Source organism: Cetorhinus maximus, chromosome 3 (genome assembly GCF_964194155.1).
Source record: "Cetorhinus maximus chromosome 3, sCetMax3.hap1.1, whole genome shotgun sequence".
NCBI lineage: Eukaryota > Metazoa > Chordata > Chondrichthyes > Lamniformes > Cetorhinidae > Cetorhinus > Cetorhinus maximus.
In genome coordinates, this window is record NC_135881.1 from 203,215,678 (window position 1) to 203,233,044 (window position 17,367).

The 17,367-nt window shown below is 38.7% G+C and overlaps 1 protein-coding gene across 7 annotated transcripts in view; it reads right to left on the minus strand.

Annotated features, from left to right (window-relative positions):
• relch (RAB11 binding and LisH domain, coiled-coil and HEAT repeat containing) overlaps positions 1-17,367 on the minus strand; it is a 98,924-nt gene that overhangs the window by 70,237 nt on the left and 11,320 nt on the right. For 6 of the 7 annotated variants that reach the window (XR_013576262.1, XR_013576263.1, XM_078539639.1 and 3 more), the window contains exons 2-5: positions 14,080-14,169; positions 4,415-4,486; positions 4,253-4,317; positions 1,850-1,963 (exon numbers count right to left, since the gene is read on the minus strand). Coding sequence is in view for 5 of the 7 variants with exons in the window: in XM_078539639.1 (XP_078395765.1) it covers positions 1,850-1,963; positions 4,253-4,317; positions 4,415-4,486; positions 14,080-14,169 (341 nt within the window). In the remaining 2 variants the exon portion in view is untranslated. The remainder of the gene's footprint in view (positions 1-1,849; positions 1,964-4,252; positions 4,318-4,414; positions 4,487-14,079; positions 14,170-17,367) is intronic. The other variant, XM_078539640.1, reaches the window with a different exon arrangement.

Sequence of the window (17,367 nt, forward strand, 5' to 3'; positions counted from 1 at the left end):
ACCACTGGATATGGCAGCATTCCACAACTTTGACCTGATTTGTGGGTTAGTTTAGCACGCTATGTCTACGTATTACATACATGTCACCCCGTGTAGTAGCTTCATTAGTTTGGGAACTCATTTTCAGATAAGCCTGGTGCTCCTCCTGGCATGCTTTGCCACACTCACTCAGTGTAAGAGGGTTGGCTTGGGAGGTCTTGTGGCACAGTGGTAGTGTCCCTGCCTCTCAGCTAGAAGCTCTGGGTTCAAGTGTCACTCCAGGACTTGATGGCCAATTTGCTGATTGAAAGAAATTGGAGCCTCTACCATTATTATCCATAATTCCAGGCTGCAACATGCATGTAAAAGTGTATATTGCCACAGCAACTCTGACACCTTTAGGGGCCAGGTTGGCTCAGCTGGCTGGATGGCCTGTGTGTATTAGATTGGTGCCACAGCACACAGGGTTTGATCCAGTTTTGGCTGGGCTGGATTTGAGATCTGCCTCCTTGCCCTACCCATGGTGGAGGTCGTGTGGGTTGGACCTGCCTTTGGGCAAGGAACTCAATACTTAGCTTGATGATGATGGAGGGGAGACATACATTTGGGGCTTTGGGGTTACAAATAGTGGTGGAATAAAATGTTGCTGTCATTGATTTTGAGCTGCTAGATCTGTTTTTAATCTATTCCATTCAGCATGGCGGTAGGGTCCAGATGACATGATAAATGGTGTCTTCAATGTGAAGAAAAGTCATGGTCTCACAAAGATCACTCCTATCCAAACCATCAAGACAGAGCCATCTGCAGTGAGGTTGATTGGTGAGAACAAAGTAAGTTATCCCCTCCAGTTGGTTCTCTTATCACTTGTCACAAGCCCAGTCTGCCAGTTACAGCAGCTCAGTCAGTTGAAGTCATTCACCCAGAACGGTGTTCATCAAGGAGGAGTAATGGTTTGTCAGCTGAGGGAGGGTAGTAGATGGTCATGGATAGGAGCATTTCCTGCCCATGTTTGACCATAAAGCCATGAGCTGGAGTCAACATCCAAGGATTCAAATTCTCAAACTGCTACAATGTGATTTGAACTCATGTTCTCTGGGTTACTAGTCCAGTAAGATATCAACAATGCTACCGTACTCTTCAATGAAGCAGTCTATGAAATAGGGATCAGGCTGTTGGTGCACCCGGAGCCTAGTAACCACTAATAAAATCATCAGCAAAGATAGCAGGAAAATATATCTCTCACTCCTGGTCTGCAAATCCTTATTTCCCATTGCAATTTGGAGACACGTTTTTAAAGGCAACTTTTTCCATTAGAAGTTCCCATGTCCATGTTAATGATGGAAAGTGCTTCCATCATGCTGGCAATACATTCTCCCAAAAGTGGTGACACTATAGGACCTTAGTCTTGCACCTTTGCTCTTCAACCTATGTTGCAGAGAAACTCCCTTGCCCCGACCAATACTTAATTCCTTGCTTCTAAAATTACTGTAAATTTCACAATTTCTGTAAATAATATTAAATCTTATATATTCCATCCATTTTTGTAGCTGACTTTAACATGGAGGCTGAACCACCTGCCCTCTGGCCAAATTAATTCTTGCTCCCTCTATAACATCACTGCATCTGAAGGCTACTTACTTTTGAATCCCTATGGGCAAAGCCATGCAAGATTGACAAAATATAATCTTTTAAATCAACCAGTTATAAACGTATTGATGATCCTTCCATCAACCATGCCATTAAGATATGCAACTTAAAGGCTACAACTATAGTCAGTATATAAACAGGTGCCTCTGACATCATAGAAAAAAATTGATCAAATGCTAATTTATCTGGGCTGTTCATTAACATACATTTTAAACATTATTACCTGGTCATCATTTTCATCCGAAAAGGTTATTGAGGTGAGTTTGTAATTAATCTTCAATAAATATTCATTCACTAGGAAATTTAATGCTCTTTTCTCAAGAGGTTTAACAGCTTCCTATATAAAGAAAATAAGAATTTGAGCCATCATAAGGCAATGCATCCAAAAACATTGTGTGAACGGAAAATATCAAGTCTTTCCCACAAGACAGGTGTTCCTAAAAGAGAAGTAATTTTGTATATTATAAATTTTGAGGCCAGATGAAAATGGATAATCAAATTTTACCCTCCTTTAGTCATTAAAAAAATGCTTTACTAATAATCCTGCATTTGAAAAACATACAAAATCCAGCAGGTCTCAATATATCAAAGAGGAAGTATTGTTCAAAATAGAAGAAACAAAACCAGCAAAATATTAACAACGCAAACTACCAAAATAATTTTAAATCACATTCACAACTGAACATTGTCGAAGATCAAGGCTCAATCTTCTTTTCAAAATGGCAAAGTGAAATTGATGATGTTCTTGATCTATTTCATAAAAGAATACCCATAACCTTTGCTTCTTTACCTACAATGTCAAAGATTTTTATCAATATGTTTCATAAATGTACCTAACCAATTCTATTTAATCTTGTTTAGATGGAAGTAAATGACAAACAAATCGAAAGCCAAGGTTTTACAAAGCCAGGGCTCAATTTGGTGTGGGGTGATGCAGAGTACTATAACCATCACTGCTTTGTTAACAACTTCAATATACTCAGAGCCATAGAATCATATCACAATCCTACAACAGTGAAGGAAGGCATTTGGCCCTTTGTGTCTGTGTTGGTTCTTTGAAAGAGTGATCCAATTAGTCTCACTCCCCTGCTATTTCCCTGCAGCTCTGCAAATATTTCCTTTCCAATTATATAATCAAATTCCCTTTTGAAAGTTACTCTTGAATCTATTTCCACCACCCTTTCAGGCAGTGCACTGCAATCATAATTCTCTCCATCTCCCCTCTGGTTCTTATGCCAAAACAGTTTCCTTTGGCTACCGACCATAATGCCAGTGTAGCAAGTTTCTCTTTATTTACTTTATTAAACCCTTCAGTTTTAAATGCCTTATATCTCCTCTTCACTCTCTTTAAAATTTTACATTTTTTCATGCATGGTATGAATGCTTTCCGAGCACAAATCTAAAACATTACATTGAAATGTTCTGTGCTCAAGTAAGAAAAAGTAAAAGGAAAATAAAAGCACCGGTATCAGTCACATAGAAGATGCAATTATAATTCTGAGTGTACAAATTTAACAATCTGAATGAGTACTTTCGAGATTAGGAAGTACTGAGTTTACACTATCGATCGTGCTTGCTGCTTCACCAGTAATCTAACACATTACATCACTTCATTTTTTAAAAAAAACTCATCACATCATGTTCAGATAATGCACATGCAGAGACACTGCAAGGGATGCAAGTGAATTCTAACAACCAAATCATTACTACACATTTATCTGTATGTACCCCAAGCCCAAGTTATGTACTCCAATTATATCACAGAAGTTTAGCATGAAATGACTGTTCTTTTACAGGAATTTGAGGGTCGGAGTAAATCCTGAAGTGCTGGATAATAAGCATGCTTTGGAGCAGCACGGTATCAATCTCTCTAGGAATCAGGGAGTGAAAATAACACGTGCAACTCAGAGCTGTGTGGCTAGAACCGTTGTGCTAGGGCTTTGAGAACTAACAGAACATAACAGGGAAACGACGGAGGAGAATGTGCAGAATGTCAGACTTTTAAGTGGGAGTCAGGTGGGGAGGCTTCGAACATACATATATCTACAAAAAAAGTTATGGGGCACATCCCGTCCTTGCTGTTGCTTTTTCTTTGGGGGATGGGTGGGGGTGTGCAGAGAAGGTGGTGGCAACATTAGATCTTGCATGTGCAAAGATTGTTGAGAGTTGCAATGTGTCAACCCATGGCAGCTGGTAAGCTATCACTACATTCTGTTGCGTTGGAACCAGCATGGGAAAGAGTGATACTAGCTTACCTGGCCAGACAGTGAGATGAAAAGGTCAAGGATAACATAGAAAAGACAGTTCTGATATCAATGGACACTACTGACCTCTGCAAGCAAGCAGAAAGGTTGAGTAATTTATCATAGGATAGTTATATCCAAAATGTGTTTTCAGACACAAACAATTAACTTGACAAGAGTGTCGACCAATTCTCTTTCCCCCTGCCCCACCAACAAAGAGAGTCACAAACTATGAGTACACATTTTTCTCAAAATGACATAAAACAGGCAACACCAACAAAATTGCTCCAGGGAAACATTTGGCTTCCTCAGGCAATGTCAACCTTTACAATAAAAAAATCTCATTTGCTTCGACCCCTCCCGCCCCCTCCATGAAATCTTACCTGAATTTCAGGGCTGGATTTATAATTTTTCCGCTCCTGTAAAGGAACATCACTTTCTGTGAAGGCTGAAAAAGCAAAAATAGATTTACACGAATGTTAAATGTTCCAGGCTTGTTTATGCATTATGAAAGTAGAAAGAGAAGAAAGTATAATGTACACCACCTGCAGCTTGTGTCAGGTTGGCACGAAGGGACTGAATGGTCTCCTTGGCTTTCCGCAGTTCAAATTCCAGGACTGGACAGGGATTGTATTAAACACACAGAGGAATCCAACCAAGAAAAAGGAAAAATAAAAACAAGGATGGGTGTGAAAATAAAAGAAAAAACAGTTTTGAAAACAGAACGCGTGCAATTTATGGAATCTTGTGAATACATGCAGCAGAGTTTGCATAAGAATAGTTTGGTGAGATTTTTTCCATACTTTCACATACTTAGTACAATCTATCCAAATCCTCAATTCGCTCATTTTTAAAAAAATGCAGTTTCCCAATGAAAACGATTAAATTATAGCCACTGGAAAAAAAAAAATTCCTCCTAGTTAAGCTGCATAAAAAATATACTGAGGAGCATCAAATAGAGTAGCTATGCTTAATCGCTATAACAACCATTACTTCCACCAGTTAATCTTTATAATAGTTATCAAAATTTCAAGCAGATATTAAGACATATGTTCAGAAAAGTTGAGCAAAATATTTAATTTGGAGTTAATTAAAATGCACAAGAGATAATTCCAGCAAGTATATCATCAGCAGCATTTTCAAAATTAAACAGAGTTCCTTGCTCATCTGAAGTAAACTATACATCAAGCCTAAATAAAAGGTGAATGTACACAACACAACATAATAGCATTTTACAACAAAGCTTTTAATTTGCAGAACATAGGACCCTGTTTATGATTACCACCACTGCGTGCATGCACTGAAATTTAGTGCAACAGTGTGATGACAATGGTCCCACTCTTTCTTGTACTCAACTAGCTCTGTATATCTATAACTTGGACATTGGCTCTAATATCATATGTTTGATACAAAGCAATGCAGCATTTTGGAAACTTGGCAGATTTCTACATATCTCTGACATCTAAAACCTTCAAGCTCAAGCAGGAACACATTGATTTGATGGGCAATTTCACCAGCATCCGTCTTCAACCGGACTGCTAGATGTAACACTGGTAGGCATGACGGTTTAAGACAGGTTGGCGGGACTAACAAATCATGTGGACATACTGTGACACCGTTCTAAATGTGCATTTTTGAATTCCTGGTCCATATCTTGCTTATTCAGTAAGAAATGATTTGTTTGGTTTTCAGCTTTAGTTACATGGGCTTGCTTCATTTTTGGGAACCAGAAGCTCAGTGCTTTCAACCAGAGTCCCAATTAGCTTCTCAAAGTCTTTCTACTTCCTTTGTTAATTACGGATCTAATCGATTGTAGTTAGCTGCATACCGGTCGATATACAATGATATTGTTTGCAGCCTGTAGTTAGCTGCATACCAGTCAATATACAAATATATTGCTTACAGCCTTACTGACACTATCAGTGTAACGTCTTGGTAGCTATCAATGACCTTATCAATATAAGGTCTTGGTAGCTGTTACCTTCCATTGTATCAATGCAGAGATCTTCTGAACGGCATGTTCTGTTAACAAGTTGCTCAGCACGATTTTCTCATGACTGACGCAGGAATTTATAGTAGTACAACTGAGCAATGCATGATCATACTCCACTTTTTAACATATTATCATCGAGGAGTATAAGACTGCATGTTCAAATTGCTATGGAAACTCAAGTTTGGGTTTTGTCACTAAATACTGTTCAATCATATACTATGCTGTGAGCGCCAATCTGTTAGAATATGCACTTGTGTCTCCAGCTACAATGGGCAAGATTCATCTTGTAATTTACAGCTTCAGGAGAAACAGTTAATGGGAGAACTCTAGCCTGAGGTCATTTCCCGTTCTTTTTATAGATTTTCAACTGTATGCTTGAAATTGTTTACGGCTTAATACAAATGTCACCCGGTTGGACAAAAAAAAGTCTTTAAACGAGTCATCTGGTGAGATGATAAATCTTCTGAGGCTTTAACAAAATGATGACATTCAAATGGGTGGGTGCGATTGCACCAGCTTGAAGCTTAAGCCATTGATTATACCAAGACATTTGCTTCCAATCACAAGCATCTAATTGCATCTCTGAGGCGGGATGGGTGGCAGACAGCAATGTTAATGGTAAGTAATGGAGAACTCTTTGGTCCAATGGGCTCAATCCTGTGTGTCAAGAGGCTTGCGTAAGTTCAAAGAAAATGAATGGCTGGGCAAAAAGTGATGCTGCGATTACTTTCTGAAACATTTTTGTAGAGGCAGCAAATAAAGTCACACATGAAGGGGCAGAATTTCCACTTTGGTGCAACCGGCAATTCAAGCCCAAATTGCACCCGTTTTAAGTGTCCCCCCGCCACCCAAGTTTCTGCTCATTTATATGTTGCTGGATGTGAGATCTACCCTAACCCAGTGCAAACAGACGGCATTTTAAAACGTTAATTTTATTTTTAAAATTTTGCTTTTTAAACTATTCCTTGATATATTTACGATTGTTAACTTGGTAAAAGTTGATTAATACAGCAGAGGGTTCAGGAAAAATATGCATTTTCAATCAGTGTCCACTTGAGTAATCTGATTTTAAATTACCAAAATAGTTTTTATAAAAATATACAAAACAATTTTCAGTTTAGATTGGGGTACAGTAGTCAGTTCTTTAGTAAATTTAAAGAAACAATTCATTTAAAACCTAACTTACACAGTTCTTAACACAACAGTTAACAGTTTAATTTTTGGAATCTCCTCAAAGGCCCGTAAACAAGTGTAATTAGTCAAACTCCCAACGCAGCTAATTGGCCCAAGGGATGTGACCAGTTTTTGCAGCTTCTAATGAGCCACCTTTAAAACTAGCACAAAAAGATCGTGAAAACTAGATTTGCGGTTAAAATTCTGCAATTCTTTACACTGGTTACACCAAACATTAGGGGAGTTGTTCCAAGAAAGAAAAAAAAGGAAGCACAATTGAACGGAAACTCCAGGCCAAAATACCTATCAGAACAGCAGCCCCAGTATGTCCATATGCTTAATATACAACGGGATTATCATCATAAGTCTCGCAAACCGCGAAGATTTTGTTTCACTAAAGCACAGTCCAAAAGCCAAGTAACATTTAACAGCTATAGATTGTTTTGATATTTCCTGTAACACAATAGTTTCCCAAAGATAACTCAGCTACGAGAACATAGAAAGAGCAAGAAAAGGCTACTTTGCCCCTCCAATTAAAACCCAAGTATAATAGTAACTATTCTACCGGGGACTTGCATCTCACATCACCTGTTAATCCCCCATTGCAGTGTTACTAAGATGCTTCCCCCACCTCTCCTGGGAAAAAAAAAATCAAGCAGTATTGTTAATGTCTCTGTTGATATTAAATCCTTGTCAACCACAACTGTGTTATGTTTTACTTACATCTTATTTAAAGCCAGAATTTAAAGCATTCCCTAAAGAAAAAATAGTATGGAAAAAATTCACAGTTTCAAATGGTCAACAAATCATAGTAAAGTTTCAGCTTGAACCAAAAACAAAACTGTCTAATTAGGTCTTGAAGTGCGCTGACATAACCTACCATGTTTCTCATAACATTATGTATGCACAGATCAAGAGCAGATATACGGATATAAAGAATGGGCTACACAGCATTCTAATGCATTGTTGATCTGCAGATAACACAATATAGGGAGTGCAAATGGTGATCAGAGATTTGGAAGTTTAAACCTGCTTTTCTGAAAGATGGTCAATCCGGGACATCACTTTGTAATCGACCATCTCTTTCTTTCCTGCTCTCCCATTCTCTCCAGTCCATCAAAACAAAAGCGGGATTCTGCATCTGTGCCAACACCTACTGATGACTAGTCACTCCACCCACTTTGGAAAAAGGAAATTGACCATTTTGCTTGGAAATACTTACACATAAACGGCGACTTCTTTCAGAAATTAACAGCAGCATTATTTCAGTCCGGCAAACTGCACTGACACAGTGGAGGACTAGAAATGATGCTGCAAACAAAAAGATAATTTTGCACAAAGTAAGTCTCATAAGACGATGGGGTGATTTTCAAGGTTGTGGTGTGGTCGATAATCTGGACCTTTTGTGTCCCCCATAATTTTAGTCGCTCCACCATTGGTATCTTTCAGCTGGCTAAGCCCCAAGCTCCAAGAATTTCCTCCCTAAAAACTTCTCTGCCTCTTTCCTCCTTTATGATGCTGTTTAAAATCCAGATGGTTGACCAAGCTTCTGGTCACCTGTTCTAATACCTCATTTTGCAATTCCATGTCAAATGTTGTTTGATAATGCTCCTATGGCGAGTCTTGGGATGATTTGCCAAGTTAAAGGCCCTATATAGATGCAATATATTATTTGCTTGTTCACCTGATCTTCATCATGAACACTGAATGAGTTGCACAACAGGTAGATGGTCAGTCCTGCCATGGATGTGAACCAACCTAAATTATCAATAGTTTTAAGAGTCTAACAGTTACAATTAATAAAAAAAGATCATTTACTGGTATTTTACAACCAATCCATTTTCTACAGCATTTTCTACAATGTCGGGCGGAAGTCCCAAATATGAATATCCCCAGGAAACAGATTTCCTTGCTTTATGAACATTTGAAAACAAACAGCTCTCATTATTACAAGCAATTTACGGATTTTTTTGCTCGTTTGTTGTGGCATGGGGGCGTGGAACATAAGAGGGTTTGGAAAAAAAAGAGGAAAATGAATTAATCCTACTAATCTGAAAAGTAAGTCAACTTTAAAGATTAGTTAATTTTAGTCACTAGTTAGCATTAAAGCAGGCTTTCGATTTTTCAAATGTTTTATAAGGTATTTTGTTATGTGAAAATACTTATGGATGCACAGTAGGTTATTTGACTGAGGGGTGTGGAGGAGGTAGAGAAAATAGGTACATTTATACTCGAAGTGCAACTGCATCCAACATATACATACAATTTCCCATAAGAACAAGGTGACTTGCATTTATATAGCACCCTTCATAACCATTGGACATCTCAAAAATTATTTACAGCCAATGAAATACTTTTGAAGTGTAGTCACTGTTGTAATGTAGAAAGCACAGCAGCCAATTTGCATGCAGCAAGCTCCGACAACAACAATGTGATAATGACCAGATAATGTTTTGTTGATGTTGATCGAAGGATAAATATTGGCCAGGAAACCAGGGATAACTCCACTGCTCTTCTTAAGAGTAGTGCCATGGGTTTTTTTTTTTTTTACATCCACCCGTGAGCAGACAGGGCACTTCCAACAATGCAGCACTCCCTCAGTAACTTCAGCTGTTTGTTTTAATGGCTTAATAGATCTAAAACTTACATGCATCAACTGAACAGCAACTTCGAAATGGTTTTACGATGCTAAGCAAGCCCTTCCAAGAAAATCATTCAATTAGCAGATTTGTAGCTGGTCTTCTACTAGTTTAGGTTGGAATTGAAAAATCAGACCAAATTGTAGAGAATAAAAGAAATTCAATTTATTAGTAATGGCAATGCAGTATATTTGGGAAACTGTGCTGTACTATTCCCTTTTCTTCACTCAAGACCCAACTCAGCTGCACTGCTGTGGGGAAGCAATGGGAGGGGCAGCTGCTCCTTGTTGGGAATGGGTTCTGTGCCGGAACAAGAGAATGCCGTTGGTCAACTACTATCGCTTTGCTTCCAATGATAAAGTCAAGAACTATTATGCCTGGGGCTTATTCTAGTAGTACATAATTTTATCAAACTACAATGCTGAAGGAGAGAGATTTTTTTTTTAAAAAAAAGGTCCATTCAGGATTTGACTACTTTTCCCAATAATGCAGATCAACAGTGCAGAACAATTAATTCAAATGGATGGAAATGGAAAGAATTTCACAGATGCGGCAGCATGTTGTGAACAGCAAGGTTCGGCATCAATAAACTACAAGCACGCAGGAACATAATACTGGTGAAACAGAAAGGGATCGTATAGAGATCAGGTGACAGCAACAACTCAACACTGACGAATGCTGAGGCAGGTATAAGTACACAGGTGTAGCACCTTCATGGACATGTTGCTGGTTTAAACATGGAGCCACCAGCCTGCTTTCAGCTATTCACATGTAAAATAGATCTTGCTTCGCTGCACATTTTTAAAGTTTACTACTTTATTAGTAAATACAATGCTTAATGGCAAGCGTTTTAAAGAGACCTCAGAATAAAGTACTTGTCAGTTAAATTACAATGTATTATGTTGATCTTTATTTCAGCCAGTGGACAAGCACAAACTGCACCGCTAATTATTAATTATGAGCTATAAACATGTATCTTTTCTGTGGATTGGTTTAGATTCACAACGATAGCTCGCGTGTTTATTATAGATTGCCCAAAATGAATTCAAACCATAAAAAAATGTTTCAAACGTCAGGTCTGCAGTATAACTTATGCAACTTTCCAATTTCTCGGCAATATACCTGTGCTTGGTATTCATTTTAATGGTTGCTCAGTACAAGTATTTTACAGCATGCCACACTTGAAAAGTATATATTTGCAATAGGAACCAGGACTGTTCAAAGCTCAAAAGAAGTACAGGAGTTTAAGACTGGCTAACGTGTAGTTCCTACCACTTGGAAAAATGTTTACAAAAAAAAAGAGCTGATCTTATTTGTGCTGATAGTTAAATATAAACAAACATAAACATGCCTTTAACTACAAACGCTTTTTCAAGCATGGCTGTGGTGCATTTGTGAATCAAAGATACATATCTTCAATTACAGATCACTTAGAAATCAATGGCCTTCAGTTGCACAATTTGCAGTAAACACCGCCCCCCACCCCCCAACCCCGGATAATCTTCTATAAGCAATAAACAGGGTTAAAGCAGAAAGCATTTTATGAAAAGTATATTACCAGCAAAACTTTCATTAGTACACGATTTACTGGCTAGTTAAAGTGCACATCAAATCCCATCTTCCTTGCATTTTCTCTCCTCCGCTGTCAAATAACAGTCAAATGGAACAGTTCAGCCGGCAAGACTGTTCTGATGACCAGCGCTAGTATCGGTTTCAACACTTCCTACTTTCCCCACTTGACTGTGGCCTGCCTCACTTTGTTTCCAAATCCAACTGCTGTTGAGCTGCTTTCCTGCCATCATCCCAGCATTGAGGCTCTCCTGGAACCACTGTAAGCAATCTGGCTTGATTTTACGCTACACACGACCCGTACTAGCACTGCTAACTCCAGAGGGACCGGGTTTCAGGTGGTTGGCTGCGATCCAAAAAGTTGTCTGGATTCACTAAAGGTCTGCAGTCCCAAAACTGGGTTAAAGATAAAGTCCTCTGGTTGATGGACTTGGGAAAATCCCTGCAGGTTTACCTGAGAGTTCCAGCCAGCTGCACGAGACACTCACGTTAGGAACTCAGGATGCTAGTGTAGGTACCTCACAGCATAAAAGGTCAAGTACTTTAACTGTAATTTACCCTGGAGAGCAAGGTCAATCCAAAAATTCTCATTTCAATTTGGAGGAATAATATTTCCAATTAAAACCCTGAGAAAATTCTATCCAATGATAACCCATTTGCAGTACATACTTGGAGCTTTGAAAAGGTCTTCAGTTTCACTTACCAATTGCGTAAGCTCTTATACGTTACAGTTGAGTTCTAATTTAAATAATGAAACAAATATATTGAAATTCCTAATATGAACTATTGCATCCTTCTACTGAAATGAATATATCATTAAAGTTACATAGAGATTATGGAGCACCAGGTAACTTGATGCAAAATGTTGGCCTTAACTTTGGTTGAGAAATAATAAAATGGAGTATAACAGCTATCAGCTGTGCAGATTCACCAATGACACGCTTCATTTAGCAACTTATCAAGGAGGGATTTATCAATGAGGGCTGCAGCTGGAGAAGTCAATGTTAACAGGATCCATTGACAGTCAACACCAGCGATGCATGCACAATCAGCTGGTAATTCATTCTTATGCCTGCTCCATAGCAAGGCACATCAAGATAAATCTGGAGTCTCTTTAAATTTTCTCTGCTCAGAAGGTCAATCAAGTTGTATTTCTTGAACAATTTCATCCTATGTACAAATATTTAAAATACAGGCAGACTGGAGCTGGGTTTGGGGCGAGAAGAGGAAAAAAGAAAGGTTGCGCCCTGTCTAAGGTGGCCTTTTTCTTTAAGTTACAGACAAAGATATCTCTGCCCTGTTTGGAAAATCTCTCAGTTCTGGTAGTGTAATTTCCCATGATGAAAACTCATCATCTAGGCTTCTATTAGACACTGGAGTGGTTTATTATGGAAACAGGCCAGGAACTGTTTCATTTCCAAAGGGAGCCAGTGTTTTGCACTGAATTGGAAGCTGACTGAGGAAGCAGAGTGCTGTGGCGGGTAAAATAACACCAAAACAGGGAGAAAGTATTTGTTTTTTTAAATTGTAAGGTAACACCAGCAGAAATTCCAGTGTCAATTGGAAAGCCAGAAAAGCAAATTAAGAGAAACAGAATGTCTCATTCTTCTCTTCCAGTCAAAATAGAAGCCATCACTTGATAAAAAACACAATCTTTGGCTGGACAGATACTCATTTGCGTCATTCAGCAAATAAAACATAAGATCAGTCATGATGTTCTCAAAAACCAATACCACACTCGTTGATCTCCAGTCATGCAGCAATTAAACGCTACATAATTTGACATCCCAACGGAACAGAGCAGCACTTAACTGTAGCCAGACACGGAGTTATCTTAATGTGTAAACTGCACAATTTAGCAAACCTGCTAAATCATATAAAGAGCCAGACACTTCAATAAATTCTCAACACTGCATGCAGTGCAGGAATATTATTTCTTGCTCAACATGTGAATAGCTTTTTCCAATTATTCCTGCACATGCTAAAATGGGACTACACTTCATTTGAACACTGAATTCCAATGTCAAATTGTTAGTTGAATATACTGCATTTTAGACTGTACAAAATGTGCTTCATCTTTTCAGTGTCGAAAACAATTCTGATATTAAGCTTTGTCAAGCATTCTTTCCTACCAGTGTTATAATGCCACGGTTTATTTTCTCTGTAATGCGATTATTTGGCAGCCACTATATAAAATTTACGCTACATTTGGAGTGGACCTTTGCTAAAATGTTCTGCAGCAAACAAACATGTTTTAATAAGATGCACTCTATGGCACTAAATTTTTATCTTTGAAATTTTCCTACCTTGCCCTAATCCACACACCCAAATGTTATTCATGGTTCAACCAAAGGAAACAAGGCTGGAGATTGAAAGGCCCGTCAGCCAGTTCCCCTCCTTCAGACCAAACATTGCTGGTTAAGGACAACCCAATGGCAAACTTTAGTTGAAACTGAAATTCAAAACTGTGCTAGTCAAGCGATCACCTCATGTGGCTTACTTTTAGTTTTGAACTCTAGCTGCAGTGCTAAATAAAAAGCAAAGAGAAACTTTCAAGATTAGTTTTATGAATAGCAACCCTCTTTATGGCATTGAAAGAGGTTGGTGCAATTTGAGGGTGGAGGAGGTGGTGGGAAGGTACATTCGACACAATTTGCGTAACTTGCAATCAAATAGAAATACCTTTATGAAACATCAGGACAAAACGCGCAAAAATAAGAGATTTGTCCAGCCCAAACAGGATTTAATCACAGAAGTTTCACATTTACCAAGAATCTGAAGACACGATCAGCTATATGTTGTATAAGTTTACGCCAAGACGTGAGATGATGCTTACCTGCCACCCGTTCATCAGTCTCCCGATTTCCATCATCAGAATACCGAGCAAATTCCAAAGAATCTAAGGTGCTTATACTGCCAGCTCGATCTACCAAGAAAAGAATACAGGAGTTAAACTTTATGCTCACATTATTTCGTTTATCCAATTCTCCAAGTGCATCTGTGACCTTGCAACCTGCTTTCAGGTTGCTGTTATACCATATTCTTGGTCTGTGACTAGGAAGCACAAGCAGCAAATTACACTCTAGGCTGCAATTTATACATGAGAGGATTCACAAAGCTCCATTCACTTGGTAACTATTTTCAGGTTTTGAAAGTCTGTGCACTTTGCATGATCAGAGAACAGTTATCAACATCAGGATGCCAGGACTTGAATCCGTTTTTGGCACAATACCGAGAACTATAGCTATCTCCAATTTAATGAGAGGCACAACCTTTTACAATTGTCTCAGTTACACCATTATATTTTATCCTGAGGTAGAAATGAGCAGTCGCTCATTATTCAGAAAATATGAGGCATCAGTCTAATTTGTAAGATATAAGTCGATTTCCCATGGCTTTTTGGGAACGCCTAAGTGATAGGTTAAGAGAATGGGGAAAACTGATGAAAGTGGTATTCAATGCAGGTAAATGTTCAATTGAGCCAAAGGATAGATCAGAGTATTGATAAAAGAAAATGGTGAACAGCTAGGTACGTGGGGTCCATGTATACAGATCACTAAATTACAGTCAGGTATAAAAATACATAATCAAAAAGGCTAATGGAACACTAGCCTTTGTAACAAGAGGACTAGAATAGCAACGAGAGGAAGTTCAATGTAGGGCTGTATGATCTATTCATTTATTTAAAATTGAAGAAAAATAAATCAGAATATTTTCTTAACGATGTGATCTGTGTAGGAACAAAGGAACGTTAGGAATGGAGAAAATAGACTTGCAAGGATGATGGCAGTGCTGAGCAAGTACAGGTATCAGGAATGATTGAATAGATTGGCACTTTTCTCTGTGGAAAAGAGAAGATTTAGTGCCCGAAAGAGGTCCTTAAAATTATGAATGGGTCAGACAGACTAGATGTGATGAGAATGTTTCCAATTGTGGAAGAGTCCAAAGTGAAGGACCATATACACACAGAGTATTAACTAGTAAATTCAATGAGGAAGTGAGGAGAAATTTCTTTGCTCAGAGCATGGTTAGAATGTGGAACTCACCACCACAGGAAGGGGTTGAGGTAAATGCCACAGATGTGTCCAAAAGTAAAATAGATGAATACAGAGAAGAAAGGGGAATAGAAAGATATGCTGAAAGGCTAAGGTGAGGCAGGCAGAATGGGAGGATACTGATGTTGAGTATAAACTCAACACAGACTAATTGGGTCTAATAGCCTGTTTCTGTGCTGTATATTCTATGCAAGTGTCCTCATACACGAGTTATTAGAAACAACCAAAAAGGTCTTTACCTTAAGGGAATATAATAGTGGTAATTTAGAGCCCAGGTCAGACCCTACTTGGAGTGCTGCAGTCAACTTTGGGCACCACACCTCAGGAAATGATACTGGGCTTCAGGGAATTAAATTACGAGGACACATTGCATTGCGTTGGTCCGTACTCGTGTTTAGATGGGGCTGGGTTACCTAATAGAGGTGTTCAAAATGATAAAGGGATTTGAAAGGGTAGAGAGAAATACTTCTTTTGGTGTGGGAATCCAGAGTCAAGGGGCATAATCTTGAAATTAGAGCTAAGCCAGTTAGGAGTGAAATCAGGAATCATCTTTCATACAGGAGTAATGGTAATCCAGAGTACTGCCCCCTCAAAATGCCCCTTGAAATGACCAAGTAGGAGACTCAGTTTCAAAGGCAATTAGAGGTGGGGAACAAATGCTTTGCCAGCAACGCCCACATCCTGTGAATGAATAAAGAAAAATGTTGAAGAACGGGGGAAATTGAGTTTCTTAGATAAGAGTATCAAGGGATATGGAGAAACAACAGGTTAATAGTGTTGAGGTATAGGTCAGCCATGATCTAACAGCATAGCGCAACGGGCTCAAGGGGCTGAAAAGTTTACTTCAAGTCCTAAGCTCCTAGCCTGTATAATCTACAACTAATTTTAAACGCTACAGCCCACAACTGCGCCTACTTTACATCCACAAATATTATTCCCTCCACCAAGCTCCACATGCCCAACTTGTTGAATTAAAAATGCCTATCCTTACAAGACCTTGTCCTACATTACTGTCCCTACATACATCACTGACTCAGATAAAAGCGAAATACTGCGGATGCTGGAAATCTGAAATAAAACCAGAAAATGCTGGTAAAACTCAGCAGGTCTGGCAGCATCTGTGGAGAAGAGTAACAGTTAACGTTTTGAGTCTATGTGGCTCTTCTTCAGAGCTAAAGAGAAGTAGAAATGTGATGTGATGGATTTTATACCGTTCAAGAGGGAGTGGAGCAGCATAGAAGATCAAGGAGAGGTGATAGCAAAGGAGAGATTGATAAAGATCGTATGGACACAGGACAAAGGTGCTGATAATGCAATAAAGATAAGATAGCAGAAGGTGTTAACAGCAGACCAAGGGTCAGCGCTCTGTGAAAGTAAAACATAAAAACAAGTGGCAGATGGCCCTGTGGGGGACTGGGTATTGGGAGAAAGGATAAAACAAACGAACAAATAAATGTTTAAAAATTGATTAAAATAAGGGGTCACGAGGGAGGAGAGAGTTCATGCTCTGAATTTGTTGAACTCAATGTTAAGTCCGGAAGGTTGTAAAGTGCCTAATCGGAAGATGAGGTGCTGTTCCTCCAGTTTGCGTTGGGCTTCACTGGAACATGGCAGCAGGCCAAGGACGGACATGTGGGCATGAAAGTGTTATGATCGATGCAGTTGGTAAAGCTGAGTTATTTAAAAATCCCAGAGGGAAACTTTAAATAACTGTCATAACCTATCATTTTAAGTGTTATGTTTGAGATGTGACTCTAAATTCAGGAATCAGACTACCAGTTTGAGGTTTTACATTAAACTAAATGAAACCTTTTATTAATTTACACAGGTTAAAATATATATACGCATGGCTACAAATTACTGCTATCATAACTCTTAAAAATTCCCAAACTAATCTCCATTAAGGCAGCAACCCATCGACTTAACCAGACAAAGCATTTTCACCGTACAAATTCAAAATGATGCTCTTCTCACTTTGGTTCCTGTGGAGGTAGTTGGAGGCTTACAGCTGCTTTTGATCTCACATTGCCTCTGTTCTGCACACCCGAAAACTGAAGTTATACCTACCA